The sequence below is a fragment of the Triturus cristatus genome, chromosome 1_2 (assembly GCF_964204655.1).
Source record: "Triturus cristatus chromosome 1_2, aTriCri1.1, whole genome shotgun sequence".
NCBI classification, from domain to species: domain Eukaryota; kingdom Metazoa; phylum Chordata; class Amphibia; order Caudata; family Salamandridae; genus Triturus; species Triturus cristatus.
Window position 1 is genome coordinate 781,747,728 of NC_140580.1, and position 17,061 is coordinate 781,764,788.

At 51.2% G+C, this 17,061-nt stretch overlaps 1 protein-coding gene across 1 annotated transcript in view; it reads left to right on the forward strand.

Annotated features, from left to right (window-relative positions):
* Window positions 1–2,736, forward strand: part of TMEM26 (transmembrane protein 26) — a 527,742-nt gene extending 525,006 nt beyond the window's left edge. The window contains exon 6 of the mRNA XM_085608791.1: window positions 329–2,736. Coding sequence (XP_085464917.1) covers window positions 329–774 — 446 coding nt within the window. The 3' untranslated portion in view covers window positions 775–2,736. The remainder of the gene's footprint in view (window positions 1–328) is intronic.
* Window positions 2,737–17,061: the final 14,325 nt, after the last annotated feature.

The following is a 17,061-nucleotide window of genomic DNA, read 5'->3' on the forward strand; positions in this document are numbered from 1 at the left end:
TGCACAGTACCAACTGCTTATTCAAACAACTGGTGTCACCCCTTGCTTGGTCACAGTTCTTGCAACCAGCATAAAAATACTTTTATTCAGCTGCAATTATACTGTTTGCACAGACTACAGAATTACTGTATTACACACCTTAATCCTATTAATATTAATTTAGAATTATTGATGAATGCTCTATCTTAGCAGCAGCAAAATTGCAAGCGTTGGTACAAAGAGTTATTAACTGTGCATTGTAGTGTTTTGTGTGTGTTAAATGCGCGTGACCCAAATAAATGTGCTTGTGATAACCTTGGACTGACAATATTGACAATTGTATTTACAGTGAAAAATGTCGATCGCCATCAATCTCCAGCTCCTCAAGGACGATGCAGTTTGCTGTTGACGCGATACAGTGCAGACCTCTGGAACATTGGGATCAGCCTTTTTATACAAGACGGCCCTTTCCTCATAGTCCGCTTGATACTGATGATCTATTATAAAGTCATAACTCAGATGCTGGTATTTTTTGCTGCAAAGAATATCCTTGTTGTGTTGTTGCTTCTTTACCGCCTAGTTGTCCTTTGTGTCGATATCCAAGCTCGTCCGTACCAACAGGAAAGTCTGAATGAAAAGAACTGCTACCCGAAGGAAGGCGGGTGTGCCTGTCCATGCGAACCTGTGCCAAGTGTTCTGAGCCACCCAATCGGCGAGGATGTTACAAATATGACCGACACAGGAATTGTTGCTGTACCTATGCAACATTCACCTCTCAAGCCAGACAGTCTGTAAATGACACTTCATTAACAAGAGCAACTGGTTTGGTCTGCTTTAGTAGGTTGGGATATTTTACTGCAAGCAAATCTTCAGAAGCAGGCAGTCTGTTATACTTTTCCAGAAATAACAAATGTTATATTTATATGGAAGTACTTGAAGTCGAATCACAGCACTACAGGGACACATTAAGCCTCAATTATGGGTTAGGATAAACTGGTAGCAAGAAACTCCCCCTCACCAATATAATTTGTACTTTGTGCTTGTCAAGTTGTTGGGACTGAAATAAAGTTTGGCATTAAAATGGATCAGAAAGGGAACACATTTTCTACCTATTATTTCCTCTACCTTGTAGTTGGTAATAAAGCTCTAAATCAGAGTATGAGTGCAAGTAGCGCTCAATTGATAATTAGCCCTTGTGCTAAAATATTTTCAAAAAAATTTGTACCCATTTTTGCCCAAACCCTGATCTCTAAGGGGGTTATGTAGTTAAGAAGTCAATTCTGGGCAAAAAAAAGCACAATGCTCTCAGTATCTTTGCACCTGATTACAAAATAAGAGGCTCATTAAGAGTCTGGCGGGTAACCTGCATATCCTCAGGTCAGCATAGGCTACGACCCACCCTCCTCTCCCAGAGGATATCTTGCCTGTTGTCAAATTCTTGTCTGACTGATGGGGATCTCATTTTCAAAGTTGGAGTTTGTTTTTCAAAGCCAATTGCCTTGATATTCAGGCAGTTTTCGCCAGTGCATGTTTTATTTCTCTACCCTGCTAGTAATGGTCAAACAGCTCTAACTAGTGTAGGGCATTTGTCACTATGTCCTGGCGAGTCTGTGTCAGGTAGCCGCCATTTTAAGGGCTTCTACTGCTCCATGTTATTGGTAACTGCCAGCGGCGGTCGCCATAACTAAAGGGTGGTGGGGTCGCACGGGGAGCTTACAAATAAAAAACAAATTACAAAAAAAAAAAAAAAACTTACTGTTTGCCGACGGCTACCTCCAGCTTTCATATCTCGTCATGTCACCTCTCCTCTTCTTCCTGGGTCCCAGCAGCCCCTGGTACCCAGACTCCCATCCAAATCCCCTTGCTGCATAGCAGCGCGGGGATTGGTCTGAGCAGGCAGGAAAGACGCCCTGCTCAGACCAGGGAGTCTGTGGGGTTTCTCAAGCCCAGCTGCTCAATGCAGCTGGGCTGGAGAAAACCTAAGTGTGCATGTGTATTTTGGTCAGCCTGAGACGGCTGACCAAAACACATATGCGCACCTAGGAAGTGGAGTGCACGTAGCACTCCTCCTCCCCCTCCCATGCCTAGGCCCTGCCCCTCCCAACACCGCTGGCTAAGAGCCGGCAAATGTAAAATAAAATGATGCAAGAGCATTGTTTTATTTTACATTTGCTGGCTCTGAGCCAGGCAGTGGGGCGACGAGCCGCCACTGGTAACTGCCTAGGGCAAAGCTCTTTTGAGCTCACTTTCTGCTCAACTCCTAATGGGAACAAGTAATAAATGGTGGGCGTATGCCTTTCACGCCTATTTTATCACTAACTCACAGGCCTAAATGGCCCTTTAAATAATGTGGCACTAACAACAGTTTGCTACTTGGCACAATCTTATTGAAGTAAAACATTGTAAAAGTAAATTATGGTAATTTTGAGAAAAATCACATACCTCAGAACAATAAGTGCTGTTGACAATCATGCATGCCTAATACCTTTTTATAAATGTTTCATAATGTGTAGCTAGTAGTAGAGTTCACAGTAGACATGTCATTCAAACAAAAAGAGGTTCAACTACTTTAACAATAGTGGAAGATGTATTGACTCTTGGTTGAACTTACTATTCAGCTGTTAAATCCATTTCAGTATTCTGTAAAATGTTTGTCTACGTTGAACGAAATATGTTGTTTTTCTTTTAATAGTATGAGACATAGCACAGAAAGAAAATAAATAGTTTTTTGTAAATATGTTACACTAAATAAACTTGTAAAGTATAACAATTTCTGTGTTATTAGTTGATATCATGTTCAAAGAATATGTATGAATTTGGATCCATTCTTTTCAATTCACATTGTTTTGTACAGTGAAAAAGTGCCACAGATTCTTCCTCCACGCAAAAGATAACAGACATACAAATCAGTAGCAGCTCCTGGAGGGAGTGCTGTGGGGCGGTGGGGCGGGGCGAGGGAGGAGCAGGGTGGGGGGTAGTAAACTACGGAATCCGGCAGAACGGAGGTAAGTAAACAAATAAATAAATAAAACGAATTTCGTTGCGCGCGCTGCATCGTATTTGGCAATGCAGTGGGCGCAATGAAATTCGTTTTATTTATTTATTTGTTTACTTACCTCAGTTCGGCCGTATGCTGTAGTTTACTACCCCCATCCTGCTCCTCCCCCGCCCCGCCCTACCGCCCCGCAGAACTCCCTCCAGGAACCGCTACTGATACAAATACACATACACCCAGTCAGCCGCGGCCCGTGGAGGGAGTTCCGTGGGGCGGTAAGGCGGGGCGGGGGAGGGGCAGGGTGGGGGGTTCTAAAAACCGGAATATGGATAATTACAGGTAAGTAAACAATTAAATAAATAAAACGAATTTCGTAGCGAGCGCTGCATCGCATTTTGCGATGCAGCGCGCGCTACGAAATTCGTTTTATTTATTTAATTGTTTACTTACCTGCAATTATCCATATTCCGGTTTTTTTAAGCCCCCGCCCCGCCTTACCGCCCCATGGAACTTCCCCCACGGGCCGCGGCTGCACCCAGTGACCTGTTAAAATAGCCAGATTTCCCTTCTCCAGTTACACATAATAGCACATCAACAAGAGACATAGGAAGGAATTAAAGTCACTAGATAGCTTACAAACATGTGGCTGGGAGATGTATGAGGATGGAAGGGAGGTGGGTCTACAGCTATTCTTTAAAAATATGTGCTGTAACTAAAGGGTTTGTCTTGGAGATTTGTGATGGAATCCCGGCGTGTTAAGAAGCCTCTAGACAGAAGCATAGCAGAAACCTGCTTGGTAAGAAAAAACATTAGCATTCAGTTGGAAGGTCATGTTGTTTTCTCTGACAGCGCCAGGCTATATTTGGCCCTGGTATCTGGAGGATGGAGTGTCTGGCAAGAAATGACATTATTTCTGTGAGGTATCTCACTTTTGTATGTGGAATGGAAGGACTTATGAGCAAAGCAGGGTTTATGAACTTCATCTGTCTGATCTTTTGGGAACTGAAAGACTGTCACAAATCATTCTCTTCAGAGGAATACAGACACTTTTTCATTGATAAAATAAGTTGGTTTGTGAGTGAAAGATTGAAATTCAATCCATTCAACTTCTGAGTGCAGTTCAGTTCACCGACTTGTTCTGAGCACATTAAACTATGACATGACATAACATTTATGAGAGAGACATCTAGCTGTATTGCAATAACATTTCCTAGACACAGAGAGAAAGGGTTTTGATTTTGCCTGAGTTACTGGAGGAAAGGAAATGGACTGCCCCTGCCTAACTGCACCTGGGTATAGTGACACAGACCATGTATAATAATGGAACAACAATAACCATGCACATGATGGAAATTAAATACACACAGCTATATTTTGTTTGATAGAGTAAGCAAAAACCATACTGTGAAAGTCTGAAAGCATATCACCAAACAATCTAGAGCAATGCTGCTTTATTGAACTCATTCGGTCTGATTCACAAGGTAAATGTGCACATGTATATTTGTTCACATGTATATTTACGCCTGCACCAAGGTGTAGCTCACCTTTTGATTGCTATTCACCCTTTCAATGTCGAGATTTACACTTAGGGGTCGGCATATAACTCCACCCTTTCCAATGAGGGGGTGGCCCCTCCTTCCACAGAAATTACAAGAGTAATGCTATCGCTAGTAACTTTTTATCTGGTGATAGAGATCTATGTCACTCAGCTGGAGATCTTCGTAAGGGAAAATATAAGGAAATGTCAAATTTAACTATTTTATTGTATACTATAAATGTAAATGAAATTAAAATATGTATCGACTTAGAAATAATAAAATTAAAATGGTAGCCTATTAACCCATCAAATTCAATATGCATTAACTAATAAAATAGTTTTAATATTTTAATTTCATTTATTCATATTACGTTCTGATCAATAGTTTTAAAAAAATTACCCACCCTCACGAACATTTTAATTTTTATTACATTTTTAGTCAACTTTATTAAAGGTTAAATACTTGATTAATTAAAAAAAAACATTTACATTTTTCTAAACAAAAATTAGAAAGTGTAATTTAATTCTTTTAAATTGATGTATTAAGAATTAAAAAAGAATAATTATGTATATTTTTGTAAACATATATAGAGATAGACATTTTTTACATATGTAATTTTTTTTTAATGTAGGAGTACCGCAGTAGAACTACAAATTACTGCACTACTTAAAATTATTTTACTAATATTAAGGTGCCAATTCCGATCCGGTAAAAACCGGGTACGAACCGTCGGACGGAGCCTTTTCTCCGTCCGACTCGTACCCGGTGCGAAATCCATCCGAAAATGCAAGTACGATTCATACGGAAACACCATTTCCGTACGATTCGAACAAAACACCGACCGAACAGAAACTAAACACAATTCCGATCCTGAAAGGAGCCGACGTGACGTCGGTACGCATCCAGCCTACGTTTCACGAACCAGGAAGTACGATTCGAACCGACGTCATCCCGCACGGAAAATATTTACCGGCTGCCAAAAACTGCCGGGAAATCAGGACGACACACGCAAGGAGCAGCTGGACGCGACGAACAGACATGGACCCGAACCTACGTGCCATCCCTGCCCTCCTAGCAGTCCACCTGGCGTACAGGAACCGACGCAGACGCCGCAGAAGGTCAGCACAACAACCAGGGGCAAAGGGGGGGGCAGGGGCAGGACACACAACACCAACACATGGTACCAAATCACACATGGCCTGGACATACCTGACCATCAGGGCCTGGTCACTTCCAGGGGGTGGGGGCAAGGCCAGCAACGCAAGCGTCCGCCACAACGGAAGTGGATGGTCACGCGAACCGGTACGTACCCTACCCAGGCCGCAAGAGCGTGGGTACGGAACGTACCACGCGTCCCCCTACGTCACTCCAACAATAGCGGTACGGCCCGTACCCACGTCAGAAAGGCCTTGGTACAGCTCGTACCAGCATTGCTGGGGTCATGTAGGGGTACGCGTGGTACGACCCGTAGCCACGCCCCCAAGGCCTGTGTACGGTGCGGACCCCACGGCCCGCAACAATGGTGGGACGCACCGTACCCACACACCAAAGGCATGGGTACGGCCCGTACCCAGGCACGCAGAGCGTGGGCAGGGGTATGTACGGACCGTACCCCCACCCGTGGAAGTACGGCCCGTACCCCCACCCGTGCATGTACGCCCCGAACCCCCACTCGTGTATGTACGCCCCGAACCCCCACCCGTGTATGTACGCCCCGAACCGCCACCCGTGTATGTACGCACCCAAGCGCCACCCGTGTATGTACGCCCCGAACCCCCACCCCACCCTGGTATGTACGCCCCGAACCCCCACCCGTGTATGTACGCACCCAAGCGCCACCCGTGCATGTACGCCCCGAACCCCCACCCCACCCTGGTATGTACGCCCCGAACCCCCAGCCGTGTATGTACGCACCAAACCCCCACCCGTGTATGTACGCACCAAACCACCACACCAGCCGTGTATGTACGCACCAAACCCCCACCCCAGCAGAGTATGTACGCCCCGAACCCCCACCCGTGTATGTACGGACCGAACCCCCACCCCAGCAGAGTATGTACGCCCCGAACCCCCACCCGTGTATGTACGGACCGAACCCCCACCCCAGCCGTGTATGTACGCACCAAACCACCACCCGTGTATGTACGCCCCCGAACCCCCCCCCAGCCGTGTATGTACGCACCGAACCACCAGCCGTGTATGTACGCACCAAACCCCCACCCCAGCCGTGTATGTACGCACCGAACCACCAGCCGTGTATGTACGCACCAAACCCCCACCCCAGCCGTGTATGTACGCACCGAACCACCACCCGTGTATGTACGGACCGAACCCCCACCCCAGCAGAGTATGTACGCCCCGAACCCCCACCCGTGTATGTACGGACCGAAACCCCACCCCACTCGTGTATGTACGCCCCGAACCCCCACCCGTGTATGTACGCCCCGAACCGCCACCCGTGTATGTACGCACCCAAGCGCCACCCGTGTATGTACGCCCCGAACCCCCACCCCACCCTGGTATGTACGCCCCGAACCCCCACCCGTGTATGTACGCCCCGAACCGCCACCCGTGTATGTACGCACCCAAGCGCCACCCGTGTATGTACGCCCCGAACCCCCACCCCACCCTGGTATGTACGCCCCGAACCCCCACCCGTGTATGTACGCACCCAAGCGCCACCCGTGCATGTACGCCCCGAACCCCCACCCCACCCTGGTATGTACGCCCCGAACCCCCAGCCGTGTATGTACGCACCAAACCCCCACCCGTGTATGTACGCACCAAACCACCACCCGTGTATGTACGCACCGAACCACCACCCGTGTATGTACGCCCCCGAACCCCCACCCCAGCAGAGTATGTACGCCCCGAACCCCCACCCGTGTATGTACGGACCGAACCCCCACCCCAGCCGTGTATGTACGCACCAAACCACCACCCGTGTATGTACGCACCAAACGCCCACCCGTGTATGTACGCACCAAACCACCACACCAGCCGTGTATGTACGCACCAAACCCCCACCCCAGCCGTGTATGTACGCACCGAACCACCACCCGTGTATGTACGCACCGAACCCCCACCCCAGCAGAGTATGTACGCCCCGAACCCCCACCCGTGTATGTACGGACCGAACCCCCACCCGTGTATGTACGCACCAAACCCCCACCCGTGCATGTACGCACCGAACCTGCTATAAGAATGGGGTGTGCAAAACACCCCCAGCAGTGCCCAGACACAGGAGGGGTGGGTGCAGGGTCCTCCCAGCAGTGCCCAGACACAGGAGGGGTGGGTGCAGGGTCCTCCCAGCAGTGCCCAGACACAGGAGGGGTGGGTGCAGGGTCCTCCCAGCAGTGCCCAGACACAGGAGGGGTGTGTGCCTATCACTCCCAGCAGTGCCCAGACACAGGAGGGGTGTGTACCTATCACTCCCAGCAGTGCCCAGACATCGGACAATATACCCCATCAACAAGTTCAGTGACCTACAAGGGTGATACCCCAGATGCAGGCGGAGCCATCGCTGAGCCAGCATGGCTATATTGAAAGGCAACCCTCACACATCCAGGAAATGTAGACACAGCACAGCACAGCATTTGGGAGACACCCTGCAGGAAAAATGGCCTGGGCCACAGAGGACGGAACACACCTTGGGACAATGTCACCATACAGTGAGAGCAAACATGACCAAATACCATTTGCAGAGACCTTTGTGATGGCACGCAGATGGCAGGGTACACCCCATGAGCAGCACACTCCAACATTTCACAGACCCCTAACACATTATCACCACCCCAACGCAGGGAGCACCAGCACCAACAGCAAGTCCAGGAAAGCATCAGTGTGCAAAACAAAAAGAAAAGGCTTTATTCAGCAGGAAAATATATCAGAGAAAATGTCCACTATGTACAAGGGCCATGGGCCAGCCCAGCAGCAATGTCCGGGGGGGGGGTACACATCGGGACGTGTGTCCCCTAGCTTGCCTGCACAGTTCACAAGTCCATTTCATCCACAGAAGAGGGGGCATCAGGGGGGAGGGTGGAAACAGGCACCGCAGGGACAGGAGGGGAAAGGGTAGGTGTTGTGGGTGCAGGGAGGGATGAATCTGCCACAGGGGGGGTGCCAGCGCCAAAGGTGGAGGACAGAATGGCGCTGCACACGTCGGCAAGTTCCCCCAGCGACTCCCCCGTACCCAATCCAACCACAGGCCCCAAGGAGGGGGGGGGGGCAAAGGGATGGGTCGCAGCGCCACTGGGGGAGGGTGTGGACAGGGTGGGGGACTCAACTCCCCTGGCCGGGTCCCGCCTCCACCGCTTGCGGGGTGGTGTCATCCTGGGGCTGGGGGGCACACTCGCAGTGGATGATGCTGTCACTGACTGTTGGCCAGGAGAGCTAAGGGGAGTGGATTTGGAGGGAGTGGGTTGTGTGGAATGCGGACTCCCACTGTGGCTGCGTGTTCTACGTTTCCCCCCCGACCCAGTGGGTGTGCCTTCCTCACCCTGTGTGTGCGTGACAGGAGGTGTGCGCTTCGACTTCCCTGGTGGTGTGGTGCCTGTGTCTGTTGGGGTGCGTGCACGCTGACGTCTGGATGTGCGTGGGACAGGCACGGGAGTGGGAATTGTGGATGGGGCAGGGGTAGGGGGTGTTACGCAGCGCTGCAGGAGATCCAGTGCTGCAGTCAGTGTGGAGTCTATGGACCTCAGCAACTGCCGTTGGTCAGACTGCGCAGCCGACATGCCCTCCATGTATGCCTCCATCTGGGTCAGCACCTGGGTGTGGGCATGGAGGACATTTAGCATCGCAGTCTGACCAACCTGCAACTGCCTCAGGATGTCCACAGACTCCGCACTCACCGCAGCAGTGGTGACAGGGGCAGGGGGTGCGGTGCCTGGCAGGAAGGAGACATGTGGGGACCGAGCACGGAGGGAAGGGCCACGAGCATGTGGGAGGCCGGTGATGGAACCTGAGGTGGCGGGGGGATGTGGAGGGCTGCCATCAGCTGGGGGGGCAGACTCCGCCACCTCTGGGAGCTCAGCCTCGGACCCGTCTGCGTCATAGTCTGTGTTGGCAGTCAACAGGTCCTCCGCCTCACTCCCTTCGGCCTCCGTGCCACTCCATGTGCCAGACAGGACAGCACTGCTGGTACTGGTGCTCAATCTCTCCTCCCGGTCCGTGCTAGTGTCTCCTTCCGTGTCCCCCGGCGATGCTGTGGGCAAGGTGAAGAGACAGGAGAAAATCAGACACCTGTACACTTATGTCACATGAGTCAAATATACATAGGTCACATTGCATAGCCTGAAAAGCAACAGGAGTAACACCTACAAAACAATGTACACATGTAGGCCATGGAACACACAGTTTTTCTACCCACCATGCCACTGAGACACAATGGAGATCATGACACAACAGCAAATCACTGCACCTGAAATTTTAGAGAGGAGTCAGCCTCTGGGGACAAATGTGCACAGCACCTGCACCACACTGCGTCGTCAAAAAGGGATGAGCATGAATCATATCCATTTACTCTTGCCGCATGCTGCAAAGGCAATACATGAAACCAGGCCACACATGACAGGGTCACTGCACCTTGAGCGTATGTCCAGTCAAACATCACACACAGGCTAAACCCAGCAAGGAGGATGAAGCTTCTGACATGTAGGCCTTGTACGCACAAACCACCCACACCTGAGACAATCTCATTGAGACGGAGAAAGTATGTACACCTCTTACTCTGGGATGGAAACACATGGCCTCCACTAATTCATGACTGTAAACACACAGCCCCTGGTGGCCATGTCCACACATCATTGACAGGCAAACATCATCAGATTGTCTCAACAACACACACAGGTAATGCCCACTGTGAGTATGCACAAGCAAAATGGGTCCCCCTGTACAGTGGACACATGTAGCAACCTGTAGGTCCTAACAGTTGAGCCCAGGGTACAATGCCACCCTACGCAACCCATGGCAAAGACACAGTGAATGGCCATATTGTTGGATGACGCACATGATACCTAGGAAGAGGTGCCCCAGGGCACAGTAGTGCCCACACTCCTCCATGGTCCAGGATGGACATGACTGCAAATTAAGCAACCGTCCCTGCACTTAGCAGGCCTCCCACTCAGGCACATCATGTCAGAGGGCACACAATTGGACATGCATGCTGGAAGGCTGTACATTTTGGAGACACACCCCTATGTCGTGATTCACAATCAGTGCCAAGTGACATGGACACCACAATGACTGAAATTGGCCATGGCACACGCAAGGTCCCCATACCTGTGGCACATCACCCCCACACATGATGCTGATAGCATAGGGCACCTGCATGAACTGCCTGCATAAATAACCTTGTGCAAGAGTGGCGACAGACCAGGGAACACATTGCAAGGAGGGGAAGGGAGGGAGTGAGAACAGCACTGTGCTACTTTGTGGAGAAGTTGACGCACTGCACAATCAAACCCTGGCAGTGTATCCATGCAACTGCACACTTACATTGGCTGGGGACACACAACTGACACACATGTACCTACCCCCTTCCTGCTGCTGCCTCTCCTGTAGGCGCCTGTCCATATCGGGGAAGACCACCGCCAGCACACGCTTCTGGATGTGGGTCAGACGACGGCGGCCACGGTTCTTACGGCTCTCAGGTGAGTCCCCCAGCAGGAGCCGTGCAATCCTCCTCGTCCAGCACCGGATGTCCTGCCAGCGTTTCCTCACCTGAGACAGGCTCCGCCTCCGACCCTCTGTACCCCTCACGGCACTGACGGCTTCCCTCCAGATCTCCCCCTTGGCAATGGCGCCTACCTGTGAGGATGCAAAAGAGAGAATACATTAATCCACATGAGCAAAGACACAGAGACACACATATAGAACAATCCTCATTATGAACAGGCCATGGTATGCATGCAACTAATTGCACCTTTGTCATAGGGACATTATCCACTGTGGAAGGCCAAATGCACTACGTGCCAGTGGAAGCACACGGGTGGCATGAGGGGTACCACACACTCACTGACCAGGGATCACACTGTGCCTCACAGGCTACACCAGGATTATGTACAGCACCTCACAGCAGTCACCTGCCCCAGCACACTGATGCTACCTCAGCAGAGTACACAGACACACACAGGTACAGGACAATCACATGGCATTGCCAACTGCGGGTACACACCTCACTCTGCCCATGTGCCAGTAGACGGGGGTGTCACAGGTGTGGGGCTGGCTCAGCACGGCATGCACACAGCACTGCTCCCTGCTCACATCCGATGGCCAGGCCATATCCATCCCTCATGCTGCTTGTGTGCAACACTCCCCATATGCACTCACCCACATGACAGGGGACTAACACACACACCAATGTGCAGGGGACGAACACGGCCTTTGGACACTCACAGCACAGGTACACTGAACAAACACACATCCATGGGTACTGACACCTGTCACACTGGGGGGAACACAGGATCACATCAGGACTGTGGAAACAACATCCCCAGGAGGAGTATGCAGGCAGAATGTGGCATGCACCTTGCATTCATTGTCACAGTAGGCACTATGCAAGTGAGGAGTGCACACAGGAAACACAGCATGCTCTGCATGGGTGACATGAGGCCTTCCACACCCTGGGACCCACTCCAAACAACAGTGCATGTCTGTCACACATGGACACAATGCCAGAAGTCACTGTCACACAAAAGGGGCACAGTCTAAGCTAGTGGAGTCTGCACTCACCTGAACCCCTGGTCGACCATACAGGCTCTGGAACTGTGGGAGGATCACATCTATCAGGGCAAGGTTCTCCTCCTGGGTGAATGGCTGTGACCTCTCCACAGTCCTGGACATGGTGCCAGAGGAATCACTATCAGCAGCAGTGGTCAGGGATGAATGGATGTGCAGGCAAGTGCTCTCTCATGGGACCTGGCTGCCTTATATATGCCTGGCTGGCCTGTTCATGTATAGGAGTACAGATTGATTGGTCAGTCACATTAGCATCCTACGTTTCATCCAATCCCTTCAAACCTACCCCAGTGTGTGGCTTTGCATGGTTTCAGTTTTGATAATGATGTCAAGTCAACATCCACATTGCAACAATGTAGATTCTTTCAAACTGACTTCTGCTGTGCACCTGGTGCTCAAATTCAAAAATTTAACTCAGTCTCCATGGCAACCATCAGGCATTTAGGCCCTTATACTTGTCCCTCATGTGTCCCCTATGTGTTTTCATACATTTACACACAGGTACGGTGCGTTCCACGCCCTAGGGCACCCCACAAGCAGTGATACCGACCGTACATGCGCTTGTACGGTCCGGATCACAATATGGGCGCTGGCGTATGCGTACGCCACAGTAGTACGGACTGTACACGCGCTTGTACGGTCCGGATCACAATATGGGCGCTGGCGTATGCGTACGCCACAGTAGTACGGACTGTACACGCGCTTGTACGGTCCGGATCACAATATGGGCGCTGGCGTATGCGTACGCCACAGTAGTACGGACTGTACACGCGCTTGTACGGTCCGGATCACAATATGGGCGCTGGCGTATGCGTACGCCACAGTAGTACGGACTGTACACGCGCTTGTACGGTCCGGATCACAATATGGGCGCTGGCGTATGCGTACGCCACAGTAGTACGGACTGTACACGCGCTTGTACGGTCCGGATCACAATATGGGCGCTGGCGTATGCGTACGCCACAGTAGTACGGACTGTACACGCGCTTGTACGGTCCGGATCACAATATGGGCGCTGGCGTATGCGTACGCCACAGTAGTACGGACTGTACACGCGCTTGTACGGTCCGGATCACAATATGGGCGCTGGCGTATGCGTACGCCACAGTAGTACGGACTGTACACGCGCTTGTACGGTCCGGATCACAATATGGGCGCTGGCGTATGCGTACGCCACAGTAGTACGGACTGTACACGCGCTTGTACGGTCCGGATCACAATATGGGCGCTGGCGTATGCGTACGCCACAGTAGTACGGACTGTACACGCGCTTGTACGGTCCGGATCACAATATGGGCGCTGGCGTATGCGTACGCCACAGTAGTACGGACCGTACAAGCGCGTGTACAGTCCGTACTACTGTGGCGTACGCATACGCCAGCGCCCATATTGTGATCCGGACCGTACAAGCGCGTGTACAGTCCGTACTACTGTGGCGTACGCATACGCCAGCGCCCATATTGTGATCCGGACCGTACAAGCGCGTGTACAGTCCGTACTACTGTGGCGTACGCATACGCCAGCGCCCATATTGTGATCCGGACCGTACAAGCGCGTGTACAGTCCGTACTACTGTGGCGTACGCATACGCCAGCGCACATATTGTGATCCGGACCGTACAAGCGCGTGTACAGTCCGTACTACTGTGGCGTACGCATACGCCAGCGGCAATATTGGCCCAGGGACCCTATACACGCGCTCCGAGCGTATGTACGGTGCGTATAACAACTGTCAGTGGTGACAGGCGGCACACAGACAGGAATGGAGCGGACAGGTATTGCCAAGGGTGGACACCAATGCATTGTCTGTGCAATACCACCTGTGTGTGACACAGGTGTGTCAGGATGTGATGTGGCACTTTACCCCTGAGGTGTGGGCAAAGCACATGTACGATGAGCTGTGTACACATGTCGTGTGTGATGGTGCGCATTGTACCACACATCCCCTGCACTCCTTTGACATGTGTGCATGTCGTACACACTAGTGGAGCCATGAGTCACTTGCATGTCCCAGTCACGGACACCCGCACCTGTCCCCTGATGCCAGGTACACGGAATATTACATATGACACGTGTATGGCTGCGTTGCATGCTGCAACCATGTCATGTGTGTGGCATGTCTTTCCATGATTTTGCTGTAGGTGTGTGATTCAATGTGTCAGCAGTTGCTGCTGCCAACATGTGTCTGTGTGTCGATGGGCATGGCACACTGTTCCGCACACCAGCCCACATATGTGATTTGCCATGAGGTGTGTATGTATCCAACTACACGGAGTATCAACACAAGTACATATCCACATGCTCCCTATGTATGTTCTGTCTCGACATGTACTCCTCAAAGGCAATGTGTGTGGCCTGTCCTATTCCTATGACATGTGACCAGTGCATATCGCATCCAACTACCTGTCTGTACCATACGCATACTACCTCTGCACATGTGTGGATGTCTGTGAATCCTGTGATGCGTGTGCATGTTCACTTACACTGGCCCACAGCTAGTCTCATGCCATGTCATCGTGATCTTGCCCCCCTCCGTTAGTGGCTGTCCCTTGGTAGGAGTGTAACCTGACTGGCGTTCGTGTCCAGGAACTGTGGCACAGACCTGACTCACAACGTGGCATATGTGTATTGGCTGTGTAACATGTGCTCAGTGCATTGACGATGTTGTTGTACAGTGCTCACTCTTAGGTGTTCCTTCCATTTCACTGCAGGGCTCCGCCTCTCCCTCGACGTATGCCAGACATTGCTGCCCTGCATGAACGGGACTGTATACGCCGCTACAGATTCAGCCAACGGTTGATTGATGAGTTGACTGGCCGGCTGGAAGCACAACTCCTCCCGCGCCACAGGTATCCAAGTGCACTGACACCCAAGTTGAAGGTGATGGCAGCCCTACATTTCCTTGCCACGGGTACGTTCCAACATACCATTGCTGATGTCGGGGGCATGTCCCAGACGATGTTCAGCCGTGTTCTGCATGATTTCTTAGAGGCCATGTTGGTTCACCTGGATGAGTACATTAAATTCCCAAATCGTGAGCAGTTGACAGATGTCAAGCGTGAGTTCTATGCCCTGGGAGGGATGCCCCATGTCATTGGGTCCATAGATGGGACACATGTTGCGTTGGTACCACCACAGGCACAGGAGGTGGTGTATAGGAATCGCAAACATTATCACTCCATTAATGCCCTTGTGGTGTGTCTGTCCAACATGGTGATTTCACATGTCTGTGTTCGCTTTCCAGGATCAGCACACGATGCCTTCATCATGAGGCGTAGCAGGGTGCCAGAAATGATGCTGCAGCTGCGGAACGAGCGAGCATGTATTGTTGGTGGGTAGACTCTGGCAGTTCTGTGTTTGGCGTCATCTTCCAATCTCACTGCCTGTGCTGACACACTTCTGTCCATGATGTTTCCTTGTAGGGGACGCTGGCTATCCCAACATGCCATGGCTGATGACGCCTGTCCGCAACCCCAGCACGGCTGCCGAGCACCTCTACAACAACGCACATGGGCGGACCAGGAGAGTCATTGAGAGGACGTTTGGACTTCTGAAGAGCCGATTCCGGTGCCTCCACAAGACCGGCGGAGCACTCCCATATGCCCCGGTGAAGGTGTGCAAGATCATCATCGTCTGCTGCATGCTGCACAACATGGCAGTGGAGGAAGCTGTTCCACTCATACTGGATCAAGATGACCAGGACCATCCACCCGTGGAGGATGAAGGGCTTGGTGACGGGGCAAGTGATGTGGAGGAGGAGGAGGCTGTGGAGGACATGCGGAGTCGGCTCATACGCAACTTCTTTGCTTAGTGGTGAGTTCCAGTGTCTGAGTGTGCACGCATTGGGCCGTGTGTGGCATGTGTTGCAATGTGTGTGTCCATCTGCATGTCTGCCAAGTGAGTCAGTGGTGTGTATTGAAGTGTCACTCAAGTGATGGCGCAATGGAAGGATGTTGTCTGAGGGTCATCATTGTCACCTGTCATGTTAACAACATGATACGTGTTAAGTACATGCTTGCGGATGTGCTCCTTTGTGCTGAATCCTTGTGTGTCTCTCTTCCACAGGTCCATGTGCATGCTGTCTGCTGGTGGCATTGTTGTGCTCCTGCTACTCCTCATGAACACAGCGACATGTGCTGATTCAGCGTCACATGCACGGGCAAGTGTTGAAATCTCCTCAGGGTAAGGGATGCCTCACGTCGTTTTGGGTGTGTGAATTGTTTGTAGTCTGTGTGCACTTCTCCGGTTCATGTGTGTTCCATTTGCATACATGGTGATCCTACATGGGGAACATGACATGGGGCAGGCTTCACCTGGAGCCATGCTCAGACTTGGTGACTGTCATGTGGCAGGGGATTGGGGATTGTGATGAGGCCATCATTGTGTGTAACACTGGCCTCGGAAACATACAGGTTGCACCGGGTTGACATGGTGTGTGATTGCCCCATCAGGGCCTCAATGGTGTATAGCGGCCTCTCCGTGGCAGCAGGGGGTGTTTAGCTGTTATCCGTCACTTGTGTGCCAGGTCAATGGGATGCCAGCATCTGTGTTGCAATGGGGGGTGCCAGTGTTGCTCCCACATGTACATCCACATGACCTGTGTATGTGTTGACAGAGTATCATTGTCATTCCAACACACATGACTAATAAATTTGTCCCTCTGTCTCCAAGGTGCCTCTTCCCTGTCAATGGTGCCCTGTTGCCACTGTGCGTGCCGCAGGTCTGGCATAGTTTTCATAGGTGGTGCATATGTGTCTATGTGTAGAGTGACAAGATGCTAGGGGTTTGTCAGGGAGTGGGAACTGTATTA